Consider the following 26496-nt stretch of genomic DNA (forward strand, 5'->3'; position numbering starts at 1 on the left):
GTGCCAAAGCAGAACGCCTAAACGTTCTAGTTTGCTGGATCTCATATCTTACCCTATCGTTTCGGCTTTCCAGGTTTTCTTCCGCGCTCCTCCCGCTTGCCGGATCCCGATCCTAGCAGTGACGCAGCCGCAGCGAGGATCTCAGACGCCGACCAGTTATGTACTCGTGAAGAGCTTGAAGAGAAGGACATCCCACGAGAAGGCGTTTATACTTGTCATTCATCTGTGTCGCCTAGCGGGTGAATATGCTCCAGCAGCCCGCGTTGGTCCACTGGATGCGACCCAATTTCTAACCTCGCGTTGGGAGCACAACCTATAGCCCGAAGAATTACCGCCCCATTACGTTTAGGATCGTAACCCCAAGACGCCAGCGAGGGGGTTTTGGGGCCCCGCCTCCGCAGCCTTTTCATGGACCCTGAGCGTTCAATAATCGAGACCTGTGGGGAATGCAAGGCTGGAATCAATGTCTCTTTCTGGGAAAAAGAAAGAGTCACAGGAAGCGAACCTGATATCGTGACTTCCCCGACTTCTTATCAGAGCATCCAGGGGCCCAGAGGATTCCGTATCGGCACAGCCGTGGTTGACCTACGAACTCTTGTCGGCAAGCAACCTGGTCGGTGGACCCTTTAAATTTTTGTTCGAGGGTGGACCGGAGAGCACGTGAAGCGGGAGGCGGCGGCGCACGCGACACTTTAGATGTCAAATGATTGGACGCCCGCTCCGTCAAGCCGCTACTTCGATTTTGAGACGAGACGCGATGAAAAACCAGCCGACCGCAGGCCTTTGCGGTTTCTGGAAGCCGCCTGTATCCGCTTACCGTCTTGATTCCATCACGGCGATTTAGCTGAGCAGCATATTCACTCTCATTACCACTTGTGGAATAGTGCGGAATTGAGCAATGCACCACTCACCATTTCGGATCGCACGCGCGAGAGCACAAAGGCCGCGGGATGTAGAGGGCTGGTGTGGGCTGTAGAATTGAACTCTACTATAGGCGCCGTCGTATCCACTACCTTCCTACGCCTTAACGTTCAATGTAGCCTATTATGGTAAATCTGGCGGCACCCACGTGGCATTGAGAATCGCTTCCAGCGAGCTGAAGATGTTGCGCGTATCATCGATTACTTGTGAGCTTCAATGGTCCCACAGTCTTCTGAAGCTTTTTGATATTGAGGGTTAGGTACATATCGTTCTAGGTAAGCCAATATCATCCAAAAATGCTTTCCCCGTAACGTATCAGAGCTCGCACCGCTTCGGCGGAGCATTCCACGGATGGAGAAAGTCAAAGAGAAGGTCGCTTGAAGCTTTGGTGAAGATTGGACGCTCAAATAGCAGCCGATGCTTTGTTCTCCCGCTCAAGGATGACCTTGAATGGGAGCTGATGCGGGACCATTCTCAACCAACTGAAATCGGGAACGCCACCATTCGCCATATTCGCGAGCATGTCATCGCCACCAAGGGAGTGCGAGCAGCGGGTGCGATGGACCCGGAGAACTCCGTCGTCTGTGGGATACAGTATCGAATTGCTGGTCGCGAGTTCGATTATGCTGTCGTCGCGCAACGCAGCGAGCAGGTCGCGGATATTGGCCGCGCTTGGCTTGTAGTGCTGGCCGGGTTCTCTGAGGACAGGAACATATACCGTTCCAGGCCCCTTCTAAGCAAGGTAATCTCTCTCCAGAGACTCCAGAAGCTGGAATGGTTCGGGGGGTTGACACAGTTGCCAAACGGCAGCACGCTGGTGCACAACGTCGGGTAGCCGCACTCTCATGCAAGCACAACACGCGGCAGAATACCTGACATGTATACTAATTAAAAATTCTTCCTCTATCCCTCTCTAGTCCTAGTTCGGTGTCTCCGGCATACGGAAGGCCCAAACCACACATGTCTGCAGCCATCTCCCTCGCCTCTGTCTCCGCTCTTTACGGGACGGCGTCGCCCACACTCAAACGTAAGGGTCAACCATGAGGTGGTCTTGGACGCCCGTCTCCCGGAGGCCCGTGCTATCGCTTTGTTGCGCGCAAGCGAAAACAGATCTCTCTGCCGGCGATGTCCTGAGTTTGTAACCGCTGGGCCAAATATCCTTCCCGTATGGATACCTGCATTGCCTCTCTTAAGGCCTCCCCGATGGGCCTTGTTTGCCTTCCAGTCCAGGCTCACGCGCTTGCTTTGGCGGTCTTGCATTTTGGTTGCTGCGGTGAAAACTTCCTTGTATTCGGGGATTGCCCGAATTTGCACTGAAGGGTCCCCCTTAAAGTTCAGACGAGCCAGAATATATCTGAATGTATAGCCGAGTGAGAGAGCTTCACTCAACCCACCCCAACACAGTGAATCCATCGGGTTCGGCTTGCCCGTAACCAAGGTAACACTACTCGACCTTCCACGTGCACTCGGCTATATAATTCAGCCAGTCCGCAATGTTTCGAAGATCGTCGACAACCGAGCTCATCTGCGCTCGCAAACCAGTCCTACATAGGATCCAGCCCCTGCAGATTCGCAACACGATGGCGGAAAATACCATCCCCGGCCTCGTCCTCGACACCCGCTTGGCCTACCGTGTCGGTTCGCCACTACTTCCTACCCTCCCTCTCAACACGATATGGGGCCTCCACAAAGAGTCCCCTCGGCTGTACTCTATGATTCCAGGGATCAAACTCATACTGAAAGAGCACGAGGTCTTGGTAGAATACATGGACATTGTGCGCCGTTTCCACAGGGGAGAGCAGCCACAGGGTCGCGGTTTAACCCTCCTCGTCTTGTCAGATGTCACCATCGAAAGCCAACGGCAGAATTGCGTCCGGAGTGTGCAGGCTATCAAAGAGTTGCTCATTCGCGAAGAGCTCGACATCGCCTTGGAAATAATTGATGGCGGGGCAGAGAAGGGTCTCATGTCTTACCCCATCACTACATCCCAGCGGGACATAATTGCTGCATGGAAGCCTTTTCAAGCAACGGTCCTGGAAAAGATCGCGGCCCGCGCTTGGATAAGTATCGACGTTCTCCACCGAAGCCTCCGCGAAACCGACACCCCGCAGTCCCCAACCATTGTCATTTCGGCTGCCGATGCCGACGATGAAGCCTGGTGGAACGATATTCTGCCCACACTTTTCCGCGAGGCGCCCTCAAACTTCTCCGTTGAACTCGTCTTCCAGAACAGCATATTTTCTACGCGCGGACAAGGTGAACCAAAACCCACGAAAGCAGACGGACAACGAGTACTCTCGAGTTGCATCACTGGCGCCGCTTACGAGAGGCATGTCCAAATGGGATCCTCTATCGGCAGAACAGGACAAGACGGGACTGGCACTCTGGGAGCACATATCATCCTGAAAGAAAAGGAGTCAGGCCGCCGTGTGGAACTCGGGCTGAGCAATCATCATGTGTTGTGCGACGAAGAGACCGTAGAGCAGGTGTGCGCTGCCGAAGACTGGCTGTCTCCGCGACATGAGCTTGTCAAGCAAAACTGTCTTCATGTAGTCACACCCTCCGACCAGGACCACAACATATTACTCGCAAAGACCCGCAACGACATCACAGACACCGTCAGATCCATCCGGGCCATGAGCCAAGATCCCTCACAATCAGGATACTTGGACGCAACCACAAAGCAATGCAACGACGCCAGGGACTTGATAATCAAAGCCCAGAGCGCTACTCGTACCTTAGGGACTGTGTATGCATCGTCCGGCTGGCGAACGGTAGAAAATGAGCAATACGATGAGGACAAAGTTCGACAATGGTCTACGGTTAGAGATGAGAGCAGCGACAAGATTCGGCCACTCGGCAAGGATCCAGAGGAGACCATGGCAAAGATGATTGGCGATGACAAGCTTCTACAATGGGCCGTAGACTGGAGCCTGGTCCAGATCGCCAGCCCGCGAGTCTTGTTACCCACCGTGCCTACTGTTAGCACTGCGGTCCAGCTAAGCACGAACTCGATAGCATCGCAGTGGGCGATATTGGATCCGGAAAAGAGCTATCCTGTGGCAAAGATAGGGCGCACGACCGGCTGGACGACAGGGAAGATCAACGCTGTCGCATCGATCCTCCAGCTTCGACATGATCGATCTTCTGTCGTGCCGGTGGATCTTCGCCATCGATTCGGCAGGCCAATCCTCAGTTACGGCATCTTGGCCTCGGGCGAACGAGACTTCCTTGCGCCAGGCGATTCTGGCAGCGCAATACTGTTGGATAAGCCTCAGGAACAGGGTGACGATTCGACGTCATGCATTGTTGGCCTCGGCTTTGCGTCAAACCGGGCAACCTTGGTTTCTTACATGATGCCGATGGAGCTGGTGGTTGCCGATATCGAAAAGGTAACGGGAGGCCAAGTCCTCAAGCCTACGTACTCGGGAAAGGCAGCCGGCGACGTCTAACTATTCTAGGCGCCGAGTCGCCCCGCCCTCTCTGTCTTATCAAATCAGCCAGAAGTCGGCCCTCTCTTCAGAAACCTTCGCGGTAGCTTTCCTATCAAAGTAAGTACTTGTCTGTCTACGGAAACACCATAGCTAATTCTAGTCGATAGCCTATTTCACACCTTCGTTCTCTGGGCGTGTTTGAGGAGGCATCCTCAACTCGTTATCTTTAGCGGTCTCAATTTCATTCTCGAAGCACACTCTCTCAATTCTCTTTTCCTGGAATTGGGCAGCGGCTACTGCGACTTCCGGGGCTGGATTGGAAAGGGGGAGTGATAAGGTCGTCCGCCGGGTTTCTTTCCGTTATTTCTAGAACAGAGACTCTTAAATCAGTAGCACATGCAGTGAACTCCGCCCTTCATACTTCTCCTATGCCGATTCGAGAGTGTTTTTGACTCGCCTTGTGTGATAAGTGGTTTCTCTCGCGGAGGCCGCCACTTCATGCAACACTATCGGATTTTGCTTCAGACAGTTCCAGGGCGCGCTGTCAGTCTAGCGTGACCGCAAGTGACAGGCCTGGTGGAAAAAAAAATTAAGGATCGCGGAGTTGAGAACAGCCCTTCTGAGTTGATACCTGTCTATGAATTGCTGCAATGACAACTCAGGGTGGTTTAGTAAGGACCGTGCTATGGTCTCCATAGAGAATGCATGTACGATATCGCGGGAGTATTTAGGGAAAGAATGTAGCAGGTCAAATTCGTTTGGCAAACCGGTGGGTGCTCGTACCTAACTGCGATTGTACGCACCTGTGAAGGCCTGCAGAATGCCTAAACCTCCTTTCCATCGTAGTGGTGACCGATTAGGAGCCTCCCCGAGGTTAAAGGTGAAAGCAGACGTAGTGGAGGGGATGATTATCTCGCTCAGCAGCCGACGCTAGTGGGAGTGGCAGCTTCGTGTGACGGGCACTGTGGCAAGACAGAAGAGCGCCTTTCCCGAGCTCCTGCGTAGTCCGATGGACATGGCAATAATCCCTCCCCTAAGTCCTCAGCACAAATTGGGGCATTCGGTATCTTCTAGCCTGAAGAAGACTTGGTGTGACCCCGTACTCAATAGCCCTAGAGACAGATAGCGCGCAGCAAAGTCCCGTGCGGCTCCGGCGACACAGCGAAGAGCAGCTGTCCTTTGGGTCGCGGGTAAGACAGCTCGAGCATAACAGGGTAGAGGGAAGCTGGGTGCCTCTACCATGTCAGCTCGCGTTGCTTTGTCTCTACGCGTCCGCAAACATTCCAGATATGCCGGGGATGCACCCGCCTCCCAACCAATCGAATGGGCATTCACGACGCTGCCTACGCCGACGCAGGACATGCTCCGATCCATGTACTGAATCGCGACCTGTACGCCGCAGAACTTATACCGGCGGAACTGGGAGGTAGCAAGCACAGCTCCTGGTCTTGGTGGAATTCTGTGCGGGGTTGTTGGTGACGTTGACTTGGGGTTAGGACGCGACGGAACGCTAACCACCTGGGCGACCCCAAGATCTCTATGCGCCGGCCTCCAATACTGACCACCGGAACGACAATGTCGCCCGCCGGAACGAAGGGTCATCAAGAAGCCATCGATACTCGTTTATCCCCCGCAAATTCGAGCCTGCTCGCGAGCTGGCAAGGGAGGTGTCGCAGGCCGGCGGGTCATCCGAGCGGACATGGGTGCGTGAGCAGCAGCTACTCACCGGCCTGCAATTCTACGCCTCACCAGGACAAGCCCGCTCAGAAAATTGGAGGCGACACTGCCACGTGCCTGAATGCTTTGTCCGCAGGGTTCTAGTGTGCTTTTTGGCGGTGCGGGAGGAGATGCTGCTCGCCGGCGGTCCCAACATGTGCCAGGCGTGCATGATAGCCCGGCCGGTCTCCGATACTACGCGCCGCACGATAAACTACGAGCTTAAAATAAGAGGTCATCTTCCCGTGTCCATAATCTTCCTGTCTACCAAGTATGTAGCCTCTGCTAGTGGTGCGGTAGGAGATGTTGCTCGCCGGTCGCCGCGTGGAGGAGCTTGGGCGTGGCGTGCGTGATAGCCCCGCCGGACAACGACCACGGCTACCGCACGCCCCTGATAGCTTAGCAAATCTCAGGACAGGAGAGTGGCAGCGCAATACGCATAGCCGAAGGGCTTTGAGACGGTAGCCTCGACGCGGCAAATGCTACAGTCGGCCGGCGAAGGTAGGTGTGGCGGGTTCGACTCCAGAGTTATAGCACAGGCACACCGGTCTCCGATTCAGCCTGCCGGAAGACGACTACAACCATAAGAATTGGAGGACATTTTACCATACCATCAATCTTCTTATCCGCCAAGTTCCAGACTGCTGCGGACGTTGCGGTAGGAGACAGCGCAGGCCGGCCATTCTTGCGGCAGGGTCTTGAACTTAGCCGAGCGATAATCCTCCGGTTCGCTGAAACGTCTACCGGACACTAAGAGTTTATTTGTAAGTTTCAGGACATGTGCTGCATGCGACCTTAAGCGTATCCCTTAGCATTTTGCGCACGTTAGCCGCAGGTGGTGTTGCTGGTTGCAGGCCGGCCGCCCTCCATGCTCCCTCTTGAGTGGCGTCGACCGCCAGTGAGGAATTTGACCTCCCGCACTCATTCGATGCCCTGCATATTCACGCGATGTCGTTGCCCCATTCCATGCATACGAGCTCGTATACCTCTCTGACGCGAGCGGTAGTCGCAATAGTCGGCCGGCTGCCCTAGGTCGGAGTGCGCTGTCGACAAGCTAGCGCCGGCCTAGTACTGCGTCTACCGCATTCGTTCACAGTCTCTTAAAACCTGCAGGATAGCTTCATATTTAAGTAACCAATGTGACCCGCAAATTTCGAATTCCTCCAATGCACGCGGCGGGCGCAATGGTCGGCCGGCCGCCCCAAGTCATAGTGCGCGGAGTGCGCTGTTGACAAGCTAGCGCCGGCCTAGTACTGCGTCTACCGCATTCGTTCACAGTCTCTCAAAACCTGCAGGATAGCTTTATATTTAAGTAACCAATGTGACCCGCAAATTTCGTATTCCTCCGATGCACGCGGCGCTCGTGGATGCTGGCCGTTGCCCGCCTCCCCTGCCTCGCATGCACCTCGACCAAGACTTCCGGGGACGAGAGCGGCCTGGGGTATCCGCCGCCGGATCTGTCCCCTTCATACAAAAATCTTAGGGTCGCCTTATTTCTTACCTATTATCGTGACTGCATAATTTCTAGTTCATCCGCTGTATGCGGCGTCCGCAAATGTTGGCCGGTGGGGTCGACGCTGGCTGTGGTCTAGGATAGACTCGTGCGAACGTCACAGCCAGCAATCTCTATCTACCGCACGCGCGAGACAATCCTGAAAATTCTCCGATCAATACATCCGTACAATGTCTCTTTATTCTGCTTTATCTGGTCGCTTTTAGACTCTTCCGGCAGCCGCAAATCCAGACCGGCCTCCGTTCGCGCTTCCTTACAGCTTGCACCCGTCAGGCAAGCGGTCTCGTCCTCTATCTACCGCAAGCGTAATACGATTCCAAAAGTCTCTGGATTAATACGTCTGTACAAGGTTTCTTTATCCTGCTTTATCTGGTCGCTTCTAGACTCTTCCGGCAGCCGCAAATACGGACCGGCCTCCGTTCGCGCTTCCTCATAGCAAGCAGCCCGTTAAGCAAGCGATCGGCCTTGTCCTACGTCTGCCGCACGTGTAATACGATCCCACAAATTTCGGGATAAGTACGCCTGTTAAAGATTTCTTTATCCTGCTTTATCTAGTAGTTTTTAAGCGCTTCCGGCGGCCACAAATACGGACCGGCCCTGATGCGCGCTTCCTCACAGCCAGCAGCCCGTCAAGCGATCGGCCTTGTCCTACGTCTACCGCACGCGTGGTACGATCCCAAAAATTTCGGGATAAGTACACCTATGCGAGTTCTCTTTGTCCCGCTCATCTAATGGTTGCTAGGCGCATCCAGCAGATGGAAATACAGACCGGACCCGTTTGCTGGCGTTCCCACCAAGCTCCCAGCTTCCTATTCTCCCTACCGGATTAGCTCGACTCAACGCAAATGTGAAGGCTGCTTGAATGAAGGGTACAGAGTTATGGAGGGATTGATCGATTGAGGCACCAAATATGGGCAGTACACAGATAGTCACGTGAGGTAAGCACGTGACTAGGCACAGAGGTGATTCTCCTAGAGTGCCAACAAAGGCAAGGCAAAGAGCAAAGCTCCTAGCGCAGCCCGCAACAATGTCGCTACTTCCAAGCCCGCCATCCTAATAGCCTATTAGGCGGATGAAAATGGCATCCCACACAATCGGCATAACAACATGAGCGAAGCAGAAAAGGCCGCAGCCGATGCACTTGGGACGAAGCAGGCGGAGACAACTGGATCGAAGCGGAAGCGGAAGAGTACGGACGATATACACCGCTCTAAGAAGAAACGACACAAGTCAGAAGGGGGCACTATCAAACCCACGAGAAAGAGGCAGAAAACCAAAAGCTTTGCAAAATTTGATACCTTTCCACTGGAAAGTTACATCTATTGACGTGACAGCGAATAAAAATGGGAAGCGGAGTCGTCAAACCCCTCGACATCCGCTTGGGTTCCGATGCCGTAATGCTCCGTCGTCCCTGGACACCGTTCGGCTGTCTGATCTGGAAATCCGACACGGATTCCGACACAGCCCGCTACGAGAGTCAACCGGCCTGCTCGACCACTTGCCACTCTTAACAGCGCGACTAGACACGGCCATGAAACGCAGCCCCGGCACTTGGAAAGACTGGATTCGCTTCAAGCCTGGAAAGACAGACTTCCTTGCGGAATTGGCCGCGCCCCTGGAGGACAACCTCTTCGAATACCCGTCATCAACCCGGCTCTCCATCGGTGTACTATACATAACCAACGACGACCTCCGCGCCCAGATCAGCGCTCTGCTTGACATTCGTCAATAGCGTTGCTAAATTCGATATGAAGAGCGGTAAAATAGAATGGGAGCGCGATTCCACACGTTTCGAATTCAGTCTCCAGTCACCAGTCTAGAGGATGATGCACAGGAAACAGGGGAAAATGTGGTTAGGGATGATGTGGTGGAGCTAAAATCGACCGACTTAACAGCGATGGCTCTGTGGGCAGCTGTGAGGTGTGCACTGTAGAGATTTCGCCGAGCTCGAAATATTAAGAGCATGGACAGCGTCGCACATGTCCAGTAGCTACTACGTATCTACACGAGTACATAAAATCGGACAAGAAGTGGTGTAGCAGGCGACACCCTAGCTTTCGGGCCAGCTGTGTGCCAGGCCCCCCTTTGGGTTGCATCCAAAGTTCGCCGGTGTGGTTTGTGGAGGTGGAGGCGTCCAGTCAGTCCCGGTACTGAGGGCCCTTTTCAGACGCCTTCATGTAATCCCTCGCGGCATGGACAAGAAGTTTGATCCAAGGTTGAAAACTGACCATGTCCGACCAAAAGCTGGAAGTTCGAGATCTCTGGGCTGAATTTGGAGTAGGTCCTCCGTTGCCGTTTGTCGGGCTTTGGTCTTGATCTCGTCTCTCTTGCCTTGTCGCTCCTGTATTCGCATTCCCAGTCGATGCGGAGCCGCTATGACGTGCATCTGGTAGGAACTCTAGGCAGCGTTAGAGAAGCATGCGCATGTGGGTACTTCTGTAGGACTGACCTTCCGGATTGTTGGACCCGGCCCTCAGCCAGCGGCCAGCAGATGTCGTCTCAATTGTACGGCCATTGGCGATCTGGTCATAGATCTGGAGCGTCAGGGGTGGCGCCGTATCGCCGTAGTCTCGTATCATTTGCAGCGCGTCGCTCTTCCTTTCGGCCGACTTCTTTTCGCGGCTCAGTGTTCGGTAACCATCACCCCCCTTGACAAGACCATGGTGATATACTTTGGCCCCATGTGAGAAGAAGTATTGGAAGTGCGCACCTGCACGCCACGTCTCGTAGATATCGAGCTTGTCTTCGATCCCCTCTTCGTCATGTCCGTCCCACATTGTTGTAACGATAGTGAGATTGGGCATGTACCCTTCGCCGCAGAAGTGAGTCAGCCAGGTGAGGATTCTTTGCGCCGGTGCCGTGAGGCGTCTATCGTTCATGGAGTCAACGTACACTACGCCCCGGAATCGAACGTATGTGCGAACAGTGGCCATGCCTGTCATGAGCATGTTGAAGATCTCCCAGTCGTTGAAATCGTCTGCATTGAAACCAGGCATGTCGAGGAGCAAATAATTCTTGCCATGAATCACTGCAGGAACGAGAGCTGTTTGCGTTGCCCCTAGCTGTTATTAGCAACATGAGCCTTCTAATTGGCAAGCCCTCACCGGAACGCAGTTCTGATCCAATATATACATCCCCCCCAGTCATTGTTTTGATGAAAGACGACTTTCCGACCCCAGTGGCGCCGGTAATGATGATGAGATCCGCTCCAGCACTGTACTGGCTGTTAGTTCCGTGATGCCGATCAGGCCGGCCCAACTTACTATTTTCTCAGGAAACTGGCAGCCCGGTCGCTAAGCTTGTTACACACCAGGTCGGAGAAGTTCTTCCAGCCGTCGGTGCAGGATTGTAAAGATGGTGTCATTGAATATTCTGCAATCAGCTGTAACGGATTGTCCAATGATTGTTTAAGGTCCATTTGGGCACGGCGGGCTCTCTTATATCTCATACTACGACAGCATATGCATCGAGATGACTTCGCCTCCATACACCAGTGGTGTGGAGCCCAGGGAAGCAGACGCGAACCAAAGTGGCATGCGTAGGAACGAGCAAAAGTTGCATGCATGGAAACGAACAAAAGTTGAATGCCGGAAAACGAGCAAAAGTATTATGCATAAGCGAGCAAAAGTGGTATGCATCACCTAAAGGAAGGAATGCTTGTCGATTGGCCGGTTGCCCTGTTTTAGGGGCCATGGCAGCGCGCAGCTGCAACAAACCTGGTACGTGATAGGCCCCCTCATTGAACCAAGGTTCCATCCGACCAACAAATGACTGCCTTTGTTCTTATGGACATCACATGCGCACGACGGCATACACTCAATGGAGAATCATACATCAAGTTCCTTGGCACGTGCAGCACTGTTCCGGAGTGGGGTGATAAAATCGGAAGACTTGATGGCAATGAATGACATCCTTCATAGACAGCCACAACGAAGGACGATGTAGGGCAGCGGCTGAATTCTTTCACGTATGCTGACGTGGCCAAGGTCGATTGCCCGTGTGCTGCGCCTTGACCTATCAGCCTGGTTCCTGTGCGACATTTTTGGTATCGAAAGCGGCCGCGCTTTTCAATCTTCAACAAGAAGTTGATACCTCCTAACCCGAACATCTCCCAAGAAAGCTCTAGTTTCACATCACCGTGATGAACGCCGACTCGCAAGGTAGTCTGTGGTCACATCGCCGCCTCGATGTTGTTCGTCTGTATGTTCTTGAGGACTGGACAGTCGAGCAATTGATGAAACAAGAGATGGAAGCAGCAAAAGAGGGACCTGTGCGTCCATTGACGTTCGTCACCATGTAATAATCGAGTTGCTCGTGAGTTTACTAATTAGCGCGCTAGATCTAATCAATGGAAATATCGGTTAGGTAAATGGGGCATCTTCAAGAACATCTGTGCGGAAGAAGCCAATTATATTCGCATGGTGAAAATGGGACTAAGGCAACCTGAAGAATGCTGGGACTGTTTGGTTGTGGCAAGCGGCATACTGCTCGACATCCTCGAGGTCAGACGCTACTGCCAGCGAGAGCGAAAGAAAAAGACCGGCCCACAGGGTGCCAAACGATCTACCATTCGTCCGCCTCGCAGGCATTTTGTATTCATTCCTTTGCCATTCACTTTCAGCAGGCTTGAAGAGCCTTCAATCTTCAATATTTTCCGGCGCTTGTTGTGGTTTACAAGTATGCACTTCGACAGTTGTTTCGACACCGGCACATGGTCCAAAGACAATTGCGGCCTCTATGGTAGGGCCCATGAGCTCCGAATCGGCTTGGTGCAACTCAGCAAACTGCACAACAGATTGTGCGACGCCTTGAAACAGTTCCGGAGAAGGAAAACCAATCTGGCTTTCGCCTTAATAGGGTCCGCTTTCGAGCTTCACGAAGCCATCGTGCGAACCTACCATCATCGACAATTCCCAGATATCCTTGCAATCATGCTCTTAATTGAGCGAGCTGGACTATCTGAAATCCAGATTTGCATGGCAACCAACCTTTACGACTGGGCCACGACAATTCTTCATGAAAACGATCCCCGGAGACACATGTTCCGGACGTTGGCGAGCATACCTTGGGATACAACCGGCGACCTTTACTTGGCTTTCGATGCTTATTGCCGACATCTATGGATGTCAAGGGGAAGCGGAACGAACCAGATAAAAGCTTACTACTCCTATAATCAGGCCAGTCTCCCCAGAGCGGATGATGGAAGATTCTACGATCTGTACAGAAGAAAATCACTGGCAGAGATCGATCTCATCCTGAAACAAGTAGACGAGCAACTTGGCGTCTACAGCCACCCAACATTCTGTCTATGGCACACCGCAATCAGATATCTGTTGAAGGAGTCGAGACTCGCAGAAGCGGAATGTGTGGCTCGCAGCCTCAGCCAGCGTCTCCTGCAGGCTCCACACATGATCCAAGACCAGGGAGACATTCAGTTGAATGTGGACATTTTGTTAAGTTTCTTTTTGCTTGGTTCGGCTCAACATTCGCTGTTGTTATTCGAAAACTCGATGCACAGTTTCGTAATGTGCATTAAGACTCGACGTATGGCGGTGTCAGAATACAACTGGGACCCAACAATTGCATTCGCGTTGGAGGAGGCGGACTCTATGGCAAGGAGGCTTGGTAACTTCATTATGGCGGAAGGGTTCAAAAGGCAGCTCGATGGGATGTACGCCGCAGTGGAGGAGAAAGACCGCATGCAACAGTCTCGTTAAACGGTTTTCCAATTTCTACCCCACCAACTCCAGAACCTCTTGGGCAAAGTGTCATGCTAGGATGATGTCGTCTTCGCGGACAACATCTCTCTTCCGCGACTCTAGGACTTCACCCTCCATTACCCCCTATATATATGCTTCTCCCACCAACTTGTAAACCCCGGTTTGCCCTATGGCACGAAGGATCAACGGCACCTTGCAGCCAAAGATAATCGCGCAAACATCTCCTTGCTTGGTGCTCAGAGGCGCAAAATCGTAGTACCCGCTCTCGGTGTGCACAAGTTTGCGACGATTGCAGAAGTACCAAGCGTGGTCGACGAAATTGGATACGCTTCCCCCTGTAGTCCCTTGTTGGAAGTCCTTCACATCTTCGCCGCGCATACTCTCACTGAGCTCGAGCAGACGCGAGCAGTATTTGTAGTGGTCGGCTTTAAACTGAGCGTGGCTCCCCGTATATCGTTCGCCGGTGAGCATTCGGGCGAAAGCCATCAACGGTTTCGAAACATGGCGATATGTTTCGTGTGCTTTCGCGTTAACGAGATACGCCCAGAAAAACACGACTTTGTTTGAGCTTTGTGGAGTCTCGGGGAACTGTGACGCCGACCTGTGCAGTTGTTTCGAGGCGTATTTTATTGTATCAAAAACAATGCCGGGCAGCCTCAGATGAGCCCTCGTGGGACGCGCTCTTGGGCCACCTTTTGCTGCATCGAAGGAAAGATGGGTCTGGAGGCCCAGTATTTGCGTCACCACGGACACGTTCCACCTTGGAATCCAAGAGAGGATATCACCGTCTACGCGGCTATGCTCGTGCTCGACGGCGAATTGAAGGGAAAGGTATTGCTTTTCCCAAAATCCAGGAGGAAGCCATGCAGATCAAGGCACGACCGCTCATCTCAAGCTCCATTACTGTACCTGAAGGCCTTCAGCGAACTGCCTCTAGCCCAAATGAGCTCGCATCATACACTGAAGCACTCCATGCACTCTCTTCCCTAGGGTCATTTCACACCAGAACAGCTTCGTAGCTAGCTCGGTGACAACGACTCGTTGCGTCGCAAAGCAACTACGATATAACGTAAGCTCGTAGGGGTCCATAGACTCTATGGAGTCGGAGCTCAAGTGGTGGTCTCCGCGAAAGATAATCACAGTCGTCGATCATCATTGCGAAAGTTTGATTAAGACAATCGAAACGAAGCTCCCAATGCATCTCCGGACGAAATACAGGTCTTATCGGCACTATTCCAAGGGCTGCCCGCGAAAAGTATAAGTCTATAAATCTATACATATGAATCGTAGGCTACGTAAATGACTTCTACAAATTGTAGGCCTGTGAATCCCCATGTACGAACTGTAGGTTATATAAGTAACTCCTACGAAGCGTAAGGCCCATTAGTGTAGACATATGAAGCATAATACTATCACTTCTACGAAGCGTAGATACTGAAACGTAAGAAAACGAAGCGTAGGTTCTCGAAGCTGAAAATGTAAGGAAGTGTAGGATGTCGAAAGGTAGCTCGCGCGCAGTCATCGATTCGCTCGACCTCGTCATAAAGAAGATGCGAGCATACTACATATACAGTACCAGCAAAAACGAAAGATAGCTTGACTATAAGACTAGGGATTCATTGGAGCTATCCGTTCACTCGCACTAATATATTCATGAAGGACTTTGCAGTAAGAAAGAGAATCCCAATGTGTTAAACCAAATCAAGCAATGCTTTGATAGCTACCAAGTTGAGTCCACCACGTCGTCAGGCGCTCCCAGGGCCTGCCGCTCGCCGTGCCTTCATCCGCTCGATCACAGCGCCTACATCTGCTCGATCGCGGCGTCCGCCCTGGCCAGCACCTTCCTTAGCCTGTCCGTCGGTGCAGGTGCAAGCTGCAACGCGGATCTGCGGGGTCCGGGTGTGGTTGGCGTTGTGGGAGGCAGCGCCTTCATCTGCTCGATCTCGGCCTCTGCCCTTCGCGGCCGGCTTTGCGGTTGGCTTCGTGGCCGGCTCTGTGGCAGTCTTTGGCATGGCATGATTGGTTGCCCACGCCTGCCAATCGGGGTGGTGGAACGGGTTTATAGGCTTGTGTGCTCCAGCTGTGGTCTTCGAGAGCGCCCTCAATTGCTCGAGCAATGCGATCGGTGGTGGTATGACGAATGACCCCTTTGCTGCTATGGCTTTGCCGATTCGACGATAAGTATCATTGCCCAGCTCGTCAATCGAGATATCTTCGAAGGCTGTGCGATCCGCTCGAGCTTGGTCCGACGGACTCATCGTGGGCTTCGTGGGCTTCTTAGACAGCGACTTATCTTCCTCGCTGGGTTCTGAATCGCGGGCTTTCTTATTGGGGCGAGGTGAATCGTTCGTGCCGGTCCGCTTTCGCTTCGATCCGGTTGTTTCCACCTTCTTCGCCTCACCAAACTGGGACTTCCATACCGCATATGCTTCGCGCTTCCAATGGGTTGGATTCTTGAATCGAGGATCCAATGTTGCTCAATCTACGAGCCCAGCAGACCCTTTCTCTTGCGTTCCGCTACCGGTAGGGCTCTTGAACACTGTGATTCTTTCCTTCCACATTGCGTTGGACCCGGTGCTCCGGATGAGAGTCCATGAAGCCCAGGCGTCCGTTCCGTCGAAGTGTCGTCCGACCAGCATCCTTCCTGGCTCTACGGAGCGCTCAAATTGGGCTTTGACTCGTTGCTTGCCGCTCTGCTGGAATCAGTACACTGTACGGGCACGAAATAACGAGTTAGCTTACCATCTTGATCAGGGCCTGAGCAGTTCGGTATTTCCGGTATCGGGTGGGTGTAGTAAGCAGTGCCAGTATTCGCCTCAAGGCTGGGAATTGAAGAGCAGAGGTGGTGGTTGGGAGAAAGTATCGATATAAGGAAGCTCCCGAGGTAAAGGTAGGCTTAGCTGCGGGGTGGGGGAAGTGAGAGGCAAATGCTGCGAGACCGCATTTGAAAAGCTGAGTTATTCGAGGTAAAGGTAGGCTGAGCTATGGGGTGGGGGAAGTGAGAGACAAATGCGGAAGAGACAAAGTAGGGCTGGCGGTGCAAAGTTGTTGATTTTCGGATGTCGTGTAGGCGCATGATACACGGCGAAGAAATGGATCTCGGGACACCGAACGTGACCCAAAGTAGAATATATCCAAAGAGGTTCAAATGTTCTGCACCCTATATCGTATTTTACTCGCATCCTTCGTTTTCAATCGTTATGGGGACCATTTCACATGCCTGACGCGGTACGAGAAAAGAAGACGTACGGGTACCATCCAACCGCTACCACTCTCTCCATTCTCTAGGCCGTCCTCGTAACCTGCCACACCATATTCACCACAAACCGATTATCCTCACTATTGCTCTGCTGTAGCACCCACTCCCTCCCGTCCGCATACTGCAGATTCTCCGGGCGATTAAAATCCACCGTATAATTCAGCGCCCTATCCTCAGCGCTAGTATCGCTCTCCCACACATATCCCACAAAGCTCGCCGGCAATGCCGCGGAAGGGCGGCTATGCTCCACCAGCTGGCGACCGTACCCGCCGTTCTCATTGCCCCATGCGGACTTGACTGGGAGATCGACGTCGAAGCGCTTCAGGTCGTCGCCGGAGATGGAGAAGAAGCGGATGTAGCCGTGCATTTCGGCGTTGGAGCCGGAATCGTCGCCGGTGGATTGCATGAAGATCTTCACGACGGTGTTGAAGGTGGGGATTGGGGTGGGGGCCGGCTGAACGTTGGCCGTAGCGAGGAGCGAGGCGTCTGGGGCATTGTTGGTTGAGGGTTTGGGCGTCGCAGAGGAGGCAATGGGGATGATAGGTTGGACTGAAGCTACAGCCGAGGCAGCTTCTGGAGAGGTGGGCTTAGGTGCAGCCATAGTGTTTTGTCCTTAATATTTGGTGCTGGAGGCAGGGGATGGATTGAGAGTAGAATATCCTTTGGGACTGCGTATTGCCTGAAGGGAAATGTGGGCTAATATATACCATTGATAAGTTTAGAGGCGCAACACTAGCGCCCGGCTGAAAGTCAAGTATGCAGCATGTGTAAAGTCGGCTCAAAGCCCCTCCGCGTGGACGCATGGTACGCTAATTGAAGGGATTGCGCGAATACTGTGGCGCAAAGTTATTTTATAGCTGTATATATATCTTACAACACCACAATCCATCAAAAGGTAGAGCTAGTAGCGGCGAAAGCGGCGTTGGACCATGGTTTGGGACTTGAGGTCTCATTCTTGAATCTCAGCGCGCGCTGTGAAAATTCTATCTTTTTTGCCTTTTTCCCCCTCATTTCTGGCATTGCTGTCGCTATACAGGCGGTTTGGGGGTGGTTGGTGGAGGCTAGGGTTCGAGTATGGGTGAGGCTGGTTCTGGGTTTTAGTAGCTTTTTTTTTTTTTTACCAAAGAGATTTTTTACCACGCTTTTGCTGCATGCCACTCGCGTACGAGCCCATGTTACTGTGCGTCAAGGTATGTAAGGCAAGAAGATGCTAGTGGAACGTAAGGGCTTTTATTGGCAGATTGATGCCCTGCCCCGGGATATTAGTAGGATTGGTCCGGCCAGAGCGAGAAATTATAGCTGAAGCTCATCTGCAAAGTGGTTCAGCCGGGCGCATCTAGAACGCGTTTCCAAGGCCACTTTGAGGCATCAAGCTTGCTTGGCCTCGCGTGGCGTTGGGCTGAAGCAGCATGTGGAGCTTCTCAGCTCGAACTTGGCAATTGCCGATTCAGGAATGTGGGAACGCTGAAGAATAACTAATACCTCCAGTTCCTAGCATGGACAATGGACATTGATTAACTCTTAGTCCGCCAAAATAGCTATTCAGTTCAGGAGAAGGGAGTGGTCATTTAGCCGAGAGGCAGATGGACGAGAGGCTACAGATAAGAAGGAAAAAGCAAGAGGAAAGAGAGTGTGTTTAAAAGAGGTTCGTCGCAATTCAGGGGCTGGACGTTGCTCTAATGAAATTGAAGCGCAGTTCATTTGAGGGCATGCTCGTCTTGTCCTCCTATTTCTTTTTTCTCGGTCCTGAACTACGTTTCCTTACTAGGTCGCCCACTCTGGTTTATCCGGGCATTTACTCAGCGCCAATTCGATATTAAGTCCTCTGTGGTGGTAGGGGTAAATTTTGCGCTCTGGGATATCGCAGCACCGGCAGTCCTTCCACATCTCGTCTTCGAGCTGTGGATCGATCTCGCAGTCAGTCATGCTGTATAGATCTTGGGATGATGTATGTTAAACACTTAGAAAGCATGGGAAAATAATGGCAAGACCTACCCCAGCACATCTCGCATTCGGCTCTCCATGGCCTAGATAGGGAGTAGGATCCACCGCACCTCCGCAGTCCTTGCAGACGAAGATGTCAAATTGGTCAATTTCGTCAGGGCAGGTGTAATCTGGTGCTTTCGCTGCGGATTTTGTTTTGGATGATGCTTCGCTGTTTACAGCTGCTGTGTTGGAGTCTGTGTGTGATGATATGTTGTCGCTTGACGGCTCTGCAGCTGAGGTGTAATAGCGGGTGTCGATGAAGACGCCGGATAGTTGGAGATCGACGGAAAGCGCGCCGTGAGGGACGACGGTCCGCGGGATCAGATGCACAGACCTGTGTATGTGGATGGGACAACATAGTACGATAAAGATATATGGAAGGAGCTTCCTAAAGGTGGCTGGCTCTATGGCATGTACTTGTGTCCGAACAAAGGATGTCATGGAGGCCATTCTTAGCGGTTTGAATTAACTTGATGCCAGACTTGGGAAACGGGACGCTCTAGATGTTGGAGGAGAATTCGAGAGGACAGGTGAGGTGAGGTGCGGGTCTCGTACGTAAGTGGGGTGCGGCGCAGCCTGTGCGGGGCACCTTGCTTCATCTATGGGTTGCCACCGGAAAAAAATGGGGCAGATTTCGCTTACCCACCGTACAAAAACGTCTCATTTTTTTCCGTAGCAGGTGGGTTGATATGATGAGGTCGAATTTGGCACATTTGCTTCAGAACTTTCATGTCCATCTAAGAGACATCAGGAGCTAACTACGTGCAGCTTGCTGATCAAGCTATGAACCACTTTGCCACCATCTTCAGAATCCGCTTTGTCAAGTCATTGTAATGCCGAAGATACCCCTGGTTAGCTTGGTCTTCGTAGAAGTCTCTGAACCTTTTCTTATCCTCCTCAGACAGGTTAGGATCATCGACATTCAAGCGAGGCAGAGAGTAGCCCCAGTCCGCAAGCATAGCAAAGAGGCCCAGGTAAGCTTTTAATGGTCAGTGACTAGCCTCAAAGGGGCAAGAGTGCACATACCGTAGTTTTCGGCGTTCAGGTGGGCATCTTCGGGTTTCTGCTGGACACAATTGTGGTAGAGATATGCATGCTCATTATCCGGTAGGTCGGCTATCCTCCCCTTAGTGGACGCGTGAATCATCTGCATTGTAACATTAGCCACTCTGCAGCCTCCTTGATTATGACCGTAATCATACCTCATGTAGGATAGTATTAGCGATGAGAAGCGAGAATCGGTCTACATGTATACGGTTCCAATCTTTGTTCCTAATATCATCGTTGACCGTCAGGGGGAATGCGTCAGGCGCTGGCAATCCCGGCTGCGGCTTAAAAACGGCATCGCAGATCTATACATAGTTTGATGGATTAGTTCGCATCTATTCAAAGGGCGTACAGGGTGACTCACGGTGATAACTACACGGTTAAGGTTCTGACCCTCCATTGGATGGATAGTGCCAGGCACCAGTTTCGGGAGTGAGGCTGGGTCAAAGTTCTAGAAGTGGGCACGATAGTAAGTAGAAGTGTTCGAACAATCCTTCAAGTATCGATCTGACTTGTGTTATACTTGGAAATGCGCCCCCTTAGATGGACATGATTTGGCAGCCATTACAGCAAGGGATTGGGGGAAACATTGGGTAGTCTGCGAGCGCAGGGAAATGCAGCTAAGATGTACGCACCGTCCAACCCGCCTCATTCTTGTTATCCCGGCAGTTCAAGATATCATTGAACATGTGACTGTGGATGTAGGTTAGTGTTTGGGGAATTACATTGGTTACATAACGCCCAAACGTACTTTTTGAAGTCATAGTACGTCCTTGTGCTGCTAGGTTTGTTCCTTTTCTTCCATCGACTGTCGCTCTCGGGATTAGCGGTGCTAGTGACTGCATGCCAGCAATGTAAGTAATCGAGGTCTGATACAGGCTATTGGACGGGTTCTTACGCTTATCATTATCACAGAAGAATCTAATGTCTGCCGGTTTGAGGGTCTCCAGGGTAGTCGCTTTCTGTTCCACTTCCACCCACGAGGCTATGTCAGCCAATGGACCTGTAGGACGTCAGGGTCTGCTTTGGAAACTTCGAGAGGCTGGAAGGAGGCTTAGGAGAAACATACCCTTAATGACATCGTTTGTGGCGCCCTTCTTGAACAAACGGTCAACCACAGCCTGGAAGTTGGTATCGCTGGGGGAAGAGAGACGCTCTGAAGCTCTCTTAGCATTGTTAATAGCTAGGTCGAAAGCGCCCTTCCATTCCGTCCGGTCTGAGCATGATTTGTCAACGTAATATTTCTTCTGGGCGTGGACAAGGAGAGGGATTGTAAAGGCAACTACTAGAGCACCGATAAAACGCATTTTGATAACGCAATGATAAGGAATGTATGGACGAGTACTTTCGGTCGCTTCCTAAGCATGGCAGTACCTAGGTTATATCCTGGAAGACGTCGTCGTGAATACGTGTTCACACTGATGACTTGAAAGAGTTTTGAGACGTAGGATTGGAACACAGGATGAGACTAGGGGATCCAAATTCGTGCCGAGTAGGATGCCTTGGAAAAGTGTCTAGACGGGCCATTGAATGGATCTCTCGAGGATGATTCTATGAGCCCACGAACACTCGTTCTGGGCTCAGGGTGAAGACGCCGCTTACTGAGGCCACTTGGTCAATCCTAGAGCTTTGGGGTTACTCAAACACACACCCTGAAGACTCGAAGGAAGCGCCGGTAGAGAGTGTATTCTTGGAGATGTGGAAAAGGATGAGACCGCCGAGGTAACAGACCTAAGGATGGCGGATGACAGATGGCCAGCATGCCAACTACAAGATGCCTAGACTGAGTAAGATATTTCTTTTGAGCGACTTTTGCTCATATAGGCATTTTTGGGCCGTTGAGATCAGTCGTTCGGACAGCATAGTCAACTGTCACTTCTATTTTATTTTTTTTAAGATGATCGCTATTTCAGACATGCTTGTAGCTATTACCAGAGAATATCCCAAGGACCTAAAATCCATATGTACAGCTGTCTTCATGGCTGCGTAGCTTGGCTTTCGGCGATTGACTCGCGTGACTTTGATTTGCGCCTCATACGTGGAACATGGCACAGGCCTTACGCCGCAAAACAACCACGTGGAGTAGGGGCCGCATACCCAAAATCAAGTTTTCTTCCATCAGAGAGACTAACTCGAAGCGTAGGATTTCATTCCATGAATCCATCTGGAGGCGAAGTGGTGTGCTGGTCCCGAAGATGCCACGCAAGCCATTCTATGGTGGGTAAGACGGAGTTTCCATTCATATATTTGCGTCCTCGGACTTTTCGCTGCCACGAGGAATAACTTAAAACACCGAGATAGTTCATTTACCTTTGCACATCCCGAATAAAAATGCGTTCAGAGTCAGTGTCCTTGTTACTCGGGCGGACGACCTTAGTGTCGGGCCAAGCCATCGCAGCAACGCCTATAGACAAAGCAATCAGGCCAACCTCCCAGGGACAGATAGGCGTCAATCCCGTATCTATACTACCTCCAGAGTCATATCACGCACCACACGCGCATACTGAGTACTGGGATCAAGAGCCGTCTACGACAAAGGTTTGACTCCTGGATGCCTAGCCCTGTATACACAACTAACCAGCAACCAGTGGATTGGCGTTAATACGGAGTACTTGACCCACATTCCATACACCACAACGGATTCGGCAAGCAATGTTGTGACGACAACCATCCCTGCTGCTATCGTAGCCAGTACAGCGACAGCAGCAGCATCGGGTTATCAGCCAGGCGACGTGGCCTTCGCTTTATCGCCCAAATTTCTCGACGTCCTCAACACGATTGCAAAAGAGGTTGAGTCTATATCCTGCGGAGCAAGGAAGCGGCAGTTATGTATGGCCCACATCGAAGCATTCGCCGAACGGGTCGCGCAAGAACTAAAGCCAGGCGGTCTGCTCGACTGGGTCCGTGATATTCCGACTGCTACCGTCACTGCATCAGATATCGCTTCCGTTATCAACTTTATTACCAACGCAAGGGTTCTCTCGATTACCTCCATCGCATTAGCGGCATACAAATTCGGTCTCGAGCCGGTCTTCAAACTCCTGAACGGCATGACGAGCGCGCTTTCATCTTCAGCTGGAGATGACGGAGACTCTGATTCGATTACCTGCCCCAATCCCAACGAACTACCCTGTACCTTGTGCTTAGGAACGCTAAAAGTATGTACGACAGCATTTGCCGGCTGTCCTTGCAAAGAAGATAAATGCCCCTCTAGAGATCAGAAGCCGAAATGCGATGACGATCAGTGCAGAGGCGACCAGAACAACAAATGTACCGCGGTCAATGAAGGATGCGAGTGCAATCGAGATTGCCCCGAGGCAGTAGAAGAGTGGCCGTACTGCGATGAGTGCGGGGGAAAGCAGAAAAAGATAGGCATGCCCATCAGTCTCGCTACATATGAGGGTATGTGCAACGGGGTGAGTAGCCGTACCACGCTGCCGTGCCACTCGCTGAACTATTTTGCAGATCGAAGAGGAGAACTATCAATACGCCGGTTGTCAGTGCTATGCATTCCCCGATCACCATATTTATCCGTACAAAGTAGTCGTGGACATGGAAAGGGCCCTCAGTACCGGGACTGACTGGACGCCTCCACCTCCACAAACCACACCGGCGAACTTTGGATGCAACCCAAAGGGGGATCTATCGCTAGTGAAGGACATTGCTATAAAAAAGAGCAAGGCGTTCTGTCATGAGAAGACGAGTGGTAGCGATCACTACCTTCGACACCGTCCGGCCGTCGGAGGCTTCTCCAATGCAGTCATGGCCGACTACGATGTAGGTGGCGGTCGTATCCAGATATACGCATACATAGACGACGCATGCTCGGATGAGGGAATGGAGATGGTCGAAAATGACTGTGTAACCGCTCTTACCTACATCGTTAACCAATGTAAGTCCATCCTACAGCCGGCGATTCGTTTGCGTATTAACACTTATGCCTAGGCGATAATGAGAAAGCCGGGGGAGGCGCAAATATCATGTGCCAATACTACGACATCTCGCCTAAGCCGGAGGGAAACCCGACTTGTCAGGGCATTCCGTGCGACACCTAAAATAATGCTGGATTAGCAGAAACTTCGAAAACTTAGCTTTCCCAGTAGGAGAAGATGGACCGAGAGGTATCTTGAATGTGGGAAATATCTTTCGACCGTGAGCACAAGACCGCGGATTCATGCTTTTCTCGCGACCTGGCACACTGCTGGCCCGAAAGCTAGGGTGTCGCCTGCTACACCACTTCTTGTCCGATTTTATGTACCAGTGTAAACACATAGTAGTTACTTGACATGTGCGACGCTGTCCATGCTCTTGATAAACCGCAACAAAGGTTTCGAGCTCGGCGAACATCTCCACAGTGCACACCTCACAGCTGCCCACAGCGCCATCGCGATTAAGTCGGTCGATTTTAGCTCCACCACATCATCCCCTACCACTTCTTCCCCTATTTCCTGCGCACCCTCCTCTAGAACCGGTGATTGGAAGCTGAATTCGTAACGGGTGGAATCGCGCTCCCATTCTATTTTACCGCTCTTCGTATCGAATTTAGCAACCAGATTGATGAAAGTCCGGCTCTGCGTATCAAGCAGAGCGTTGATCTGGGCGCAGAAGTCGACATTGGTTATATATAGTACACCGATGGAGAGCCGGGTTAATGACGGGTATTCGAAGAGGCTGTCCTCTAGGGACGCGGTCAATTCCGCAAGAAAGTCTGTCTTTCCAGGCTCGAAACGGTTCCAGTCTTTCCACGTACCCAGTTTGCGTTCAAGGACTGTGTCGAATCGCGCAGTTAAGAGTGGCAAGTGGTCGAGCAAGCCGGTTGACTCTCGTAGCAGGCTGTGCCAGAATCCGTTGTTAGATTTCCAGATCAGGTAGCTGAACGGTGTCCAGGGAAGGCGGAGCATTGAGAGCACAATTCGTTCCAAGTCGTCCCTGCCCACATACCAGGATGAGCATTGCGGTATTGGGACCCAAACGGATGTCGAGATTTGCTGGAGCTTTGACGACTCCGCTTCTTTCATTTCTGTTCGCTGCCACGTCAAGAGATGGAACCTTCCTGTGGAAAGATATCGTGTCATCTGCAGCAGAAATCGGGGCATTGTCTCGGTGCTCCGCAGCTCGAAGAAGAGTACAACTTGATCGGCGGAAGTAGCCCCAGCCCCAGCAGCTCCAGAGAGTTCCAGTAGATCCTAGAGACACATAATCTCATTACGCCACTTCCGTCTGCTAAGGGGAAGGAACCCACTAGCTAGCCAAAGCATGTCACCGAGAGATAACTCCTCGCTGTAGGTGGAGACGCGGCCGAAGATTTCGAACTGCAATAGCGACGTGATGAAGCTGAAGTCCGATCCTGGATTATTATTCAGTTTGAGCTTCCGGAAGGAACCTGTCAAGCCCTGGATCTTGGACCTACGGCGGAGAGCGTGTAGTGAGATGTCCAGGCTACCAGTTCCGCTGCTAGTGCTGTTGGAAAGCCTTCTGCGACCACGTTGTCGATCTGCTAGGGACGACGTAACACTCCAATCATCGCCGCTGGAACTGTTCATATCGTCTGAACTGTCATCGCTGCCGGAGATGTCGACCTGGTATTCATCAAGATCCGCGCGACATGGCGGTCCGTGGACGTGCGCATAGTATTGCCTGTCTCCATACCGCCCGAGTAGCCCCGCGATGAGAATCCAATATCGACTGACCGGAAGCCAGGTCTGCGTGTTATAGATGACCAGTTTGCCATTCGTCCCAGAAATAACACGTTTTTCTTCATCCACGGTGTCTGCCGTCTTGTAGCTGTCAAGCAACCGACAAAACTTCGCCCATCCCGTTCGACACGTCGTGCCATTCCAACCGCCGGTTACCCAGGGAAGACTTGCCACGGAGGTTCCGGAAATTCCGAGGGGCGACTCGTCCGAAGGTATGTCGAATGATGGTTTTAGGTCTGGTACTTTAGTCTTGCGCCGCAGCCTGATCTCGCGGCCAAACCCAATGCCTTTCGTGACGTAGTCTTGTCTGCGGTCTTGCACCGCGGTGAGTGCCCGGTTTCGCTCGCTCAAACCGGCTCGCAGGACGAGCCATAGCGAGATGATACCGACGAGAGCAACCAAAGCCAGCAAAACGGCTGCCCATGTACCGATAGTGCCCCATAAAGCAAGGGCGTCAACCATATCTCTGTACAGGAATGTAGTGAATAGATAATCTCTAATTCTTGCGGAACGATCGTGGGAGGATGTCGCTGAGAAGGTGGGGTGCGGCTGAACCTGTGTCATGCAGCTATTTTAGCTGCAGCATTCGGAACCAATGTGTGTATGCGAAAACAATGGACCAGGCAGTAGAAGCTGATCACATGTCTGTGGATAGTTCCCACCCATCCCGTAGTCCTGGGAAAAAGTATTCGGCCTCTTATGCTTCATTGGTTTCTTCTTCCATCGCTTGAGTCCTAGGATGCGAGAGCCGTGCACAGAAGCTGCCACTCATCTGCATCCAAGAAATGCAAATAAGAATTGTAAATGCCGCGGGCTGCATTGACGATCACTATTGTTCTTGAGCAAGGCTCTGATCCGATTGATCGTCTCGTAGCACATCCATTTATACGATGCTGATAGACTCGTAATATCCGCCCTGATACTTTTTGAGATTCTTCCACCGTCTTGAGTTGTAGCACGTAAGCGCGGGTCCCACGAGCAAGCACTCCCGCTCCGCCACTTCAACCTCTTCTTCCTCACGATCATGAACTACCACCTCCCTTAGCACAACGTCAGCGGCGAAGCCCTCCAGTCGGTATATGCAGTCTGTGCCTTGCATATATTCTGGCCCGGTGCCGAAGTGCCCTCTTCTCGTGACGTAAAGAGTGCGGTCGGTTGACAATAACTCGCGCGCCGTGCGATGGAATGTTGCGGCTGCAGTCTC

The 26496-nt window shown here is 52.0% G+C and overlaps 10 protein-coding genes across 10 annotated transcripts; 4 read left to right on the forward strand and 6 right to left on the reverse strand.

Annotated features, from left to right (window-relative positions):
- Positions 1 to 2501: 2501 nt before the first annotated feature.
- On the forward strand, positions 2502 to 4373 carry BU26DRAFT_412548 (uncharacterized protein; the record flags this gene model as incomplete). The annotated part of the gene is made up of 1 exon (XM_033822977.1): positions 2502 to 4373. The coding sequence occupies one exon, from the start codon at positions 2502 to 2504 to the stop codon at positions 4371 to 4373; it is 1872 nt and encodes a 623-aa protein (XP_033691199.1).
- A 4051-nt stretch (positions 4374 to 8424) lies between these two features.
- Positions 8425 to 9468, forward strand: BU26DRAFT_513040 (uncharacterized protein). The gene is made up of 2 exons (XM_033827536.1): positions 8425 to 8522; positions 8578 to 9468. The coding sequence occupies exon 2, from the start codon at positions 8720 to 8722 to the stop codon at positions 9314 to 9316; it is 597 nt and encodes a 198-aa protein (XP_033691200.1). The 5' UTR covers positions 8425 to 8522; positions 8578 to 8719; the 3' UTR covers positions 9317 to 9468.
- Positions 9469 to 9722: 254 nt separating this feature from the next.
- BU26DRAFT_557671 (uncharacterized protein) lies at positions 9723 to 11002 on the reverse strand (the record flags this gene model as incomplete). Its single annotated transcript, XM_033832488.1, has 4 exons — positions 9723 to 9982; positions 10034 to 10642; positions 10689 to 10798; positions 10848 to 11002. The coding sequence occupies 4 exons, from the start codon at positions 11000 to 11002 to the stop codon at positions 9723 to 9725; spliced, it is 1134 nt and encodes a 377-aa protein (XP_033691201.1).
- Positions 11003 to 11725: 723 nt separating this feature from the next.
- Positions 11726 to 13301, forward strand: BU26DRAFT_574168 (uncharacterized protein; the record flags this gene model as incomplete). The annotated part of the gene is made up of 2 exons (XM_033834327.1): positions 11726 to 11784; positions 11924 to 13301. The coding sequence occupies 2 exons, from the start codon at positions 11726 to 11728 to the stop codon at positions 13299 to 13301; spliced, it is 1437 nt and encodes a 478-aa protein (XP_033691202.1).
- Positions 13302 to 13427: 126 nt separating this feature from the next.
- BU26DRAFT_557673 (uncharacterized protein) lies at positions 13428 to 13790 on the reverse strand (the record flags this gene model as incomplete). The annotated part of the gene is made up of 1 exon (XM_033832489.1): positions 13428 to 13790. One exon carries the CDS (start codon positions 13788 to 13790, stop codon positions 13428 to 13430), a length of 363 nt encoding a protein of 120 aa, XP_033691203.1.
- Positions 13791 to 15049: 1259 nt separating this feature from the next.
- BU26DRAFT_598939 (uncharacterized protein) lies at positions 15050 to 17164 on the reverse strand (the record flags this gene model as incomplete). Its single annotated transcript, XM_033835064.1, has 4 exons — positions 15050 to 15739; positions 15791 to 15997; positions 16047 to 16126; positions 16645 to 17164. 4 exons carry the CDS (start codon positions 17162 to 17164, stop codon positions 15050 to 15052), a joined length of 1497 nt encoding a protein of 498 aa, XP_033691204.1.
- An 861-nt stretch (positions 17165 to 18025) lies between these two features.
- On the reverse strand, positions 18026 to 20903 carry BU26DRAFT_545590 (uncharacterized protein; the record flags this gene model as incomplete). The annotated part of the gene is made up of 11 exons (XM_033831793.1): positions 18026 to 18462; positions 18559 to 18883; positions 19192 to 19286; positions 19350 to 19528; positions 19576 to 19696; positions 19752 to 19901; positions 19961 to 20047; positions 20232 to 20289; positions 20348 to 20435; positions 20495 to 20599; positions 20666 to 20903. The coding sequence occupies 11 exons, from the start codon at positions 20901 to 20903 to the stop codon at positions 18328 to 18330; spliced, it is 1581 nt and encodes a 526-aa protein (XP_033691205.1). The 3' UTR covers positions 18026 to 18327.
- Positions 20904 to 21802: 899 nt separating this feature from the next.
- Positions 21803 to 24048, forward strand: BU26DRAFT_574172 (uncharacterized protein). Its single transcript, XM_033834328.1, has 4 exons — positions 21803 to 22134; positions 22185 to 23012; positions 23062 to 23488; positions 23542 to 24048. The coding sequence occupies exons 1-4, from the start codon at positions 21928 to 21930 to the stop codon at positions 23649 to 23651; spliced, it is 1572 nt and encodes a 523-aa protein (XP_033691206.1). The 5' UTR covers positions 21803 to 21927; the 3' UTR covers positions 23652 to 24048.
- BU26DRAFT_557677 (uncharacterized protein) lies at positions 23874 to 24614 on the reverse strand (the record flags this gene model as incomplete). The annotated part of the gene is made up of 1 exon (XM_033832490.1): positions 23874 to 24614. One exon carries the CDS (start codon positions 24612 to 24614, stop codon positions 23874 to 23876), a length of 741 nt encoding a protein of 246 aa, XP_033691207.1.
- Positions 24615 to 24625: 11 nt separating this feature from the next.
- Positions 24626 to 26015, reverse strand: BU26DRAFT_16271 (uncharacterized protein). The gene is made up of 2 exons (XM_033820168.1): positions 25007 to 26015; positions 24626 to 24943 (listed from the first exon to the last, which is right to left on the reverse strand). The coding sequence occupies exons 1-2, from the start codon at positions 25854 to 25856 to the stop codon at positions 24783 to 24785; spliced, it is 1011 nt and encodes a 336-aa protein (XP_033691208.1). The 5' UTR covers positions 25857 to 26015; the 3' UTR covers positions 24626 to 24782.
- Between the last annotated feature and the right edge of the window lie 481 nt (positions 26016 to 26496).

This window comes from Trematosphaeria pertusa, assembly GCF_010094035.1.
Source record: "Trematosphaeria pertusa strain CBS 122368 unplaced genomic scaffold BU26scaffold_1, whole genome shotgun sequence".
NCBI lineage: Eukaryota > Fungi > Ascomycota > Dothideomycetes > Pleosporales > Trematosphaeriaceae > Trematosphaeria > Trematosphaeria pertusa.